This window comes from Papilio polytes, unplaced genomic scaffold (assembly GCF_000836215.1).
Source record: "Papilio polytes unplaced genomic scaffold, Ppol_1.0 DF823835.1, whole genome shotgun sequence".
In the NCBI taxonomy this organism is placed as follows: Eukaryota; Metazoa; Arthropoda; class Insecta; order Lepidoptera; family Papilionidae; genus Papilio; species Papilio polytes.
In genome coordinates this window covers 1016239-1017146 of record NW_013525369.1, presented here as the reverse complement: position 1 = coordinate 1017146, position 908 = coordinate 1016239, and the positions used below count along the sequence as shown (strand labels likewise).

Genomic DNA, 908 nt, shown 5'->3' with positions numbered 1-908 from the left:
GATTTTAGCTCGTTTGAAACCTTTTTATGTGTAAATGTGTTTTCCAGCGGAGCCGCCGCCCGACCCCGCGACAGCGCCCGTGAAGCCAAACCAGGAGATGGTGATTGAGATCAACTCCAATAATGAACACCTCGGCGTGGTGCTGCTCGGCGGCAGCGATACATTGATCAATGTAAGTTAACTAATAATCGATAATTAAGACACCTGAGGATTATTTTACTTTGTACTAGCTTTACTTCGTGACTTCGTCCTCGTAGAATTAAAAAAAATAATTAGCCTATGTGTTGTTACACACACATTTATGTCAATTTTCTCTGTAAAAAAGATCTGTTCATCCATCTATCTAAACTTTCGCATTTATAATAGTAGGATTGCGTGTCGTAAGTAAAGGGCTTGTTATTTAAAAAAACTAGCTTATGCCCGCGACTGCGTCCGCGTGAAATTTATCTGTGTGTCAAACATATTGAGATTTTACCGTACAAAGAAGTTACCGGTCAAATGTTGTTCCCTATGTCTAGTTTAAGTATTTCTTAAATGTGTAATGGCAGGGCGCGGGCGCAGTGATCCTGGACATCTACAAGGCGGGCGCGCTGGGCCGCGACGGGCGGCTGCAGGTGGGCGACCAGATCCGCGAGTGCAACGGCGTCGCCCTCACCGACAAGATGGCGCACGAGAGGGTCTGCCTCTCCATCAAACTTAAAGCGCCAAAGGTAACTTATAATGTTATGTTGCTCGCGACTTTGTACACGTTAAATTAAAATATATAGCCTATGTTACTCATTGATAAGGTAGCTTTTTAATGGTGAAAGAATTTCTAAAATCGGCCCAGTAGTTTTTGAGTTAATTCAGTACATACCAAAATAAAAAAATATACGGACGAATTGAGTACCTCTTTCTTTTGGGAATTC

General features: G+C 42.5%; 1 protein-coding gene across 4 annotated transcripts in view; it reads left to right on the top strand.

Moving 5' to 3' along the window:
- LOC106103269 (inactivation-no-after-potential D protein) overlaps positions 1-908 on the top strand; it is a 48460-nt gene that overhangs the window by 43079 nt on the left and 4473 nt on the right. For all 4 annotated transcript variants that reach the window (XM_013282979.1, XM_013282978.1, XM_013282981.1 and 1 more), the window contains 2 exons: positions 48-172; positions 549-710. In XM_013282979.1, coding sequence (XP_013138433.1) covers positions 48-172; positions 549-710 — 287 coding nt within the window. The remainder of the gene's footprint in view (positions 1-47; positions 173-548; positions 711-908) is intronic.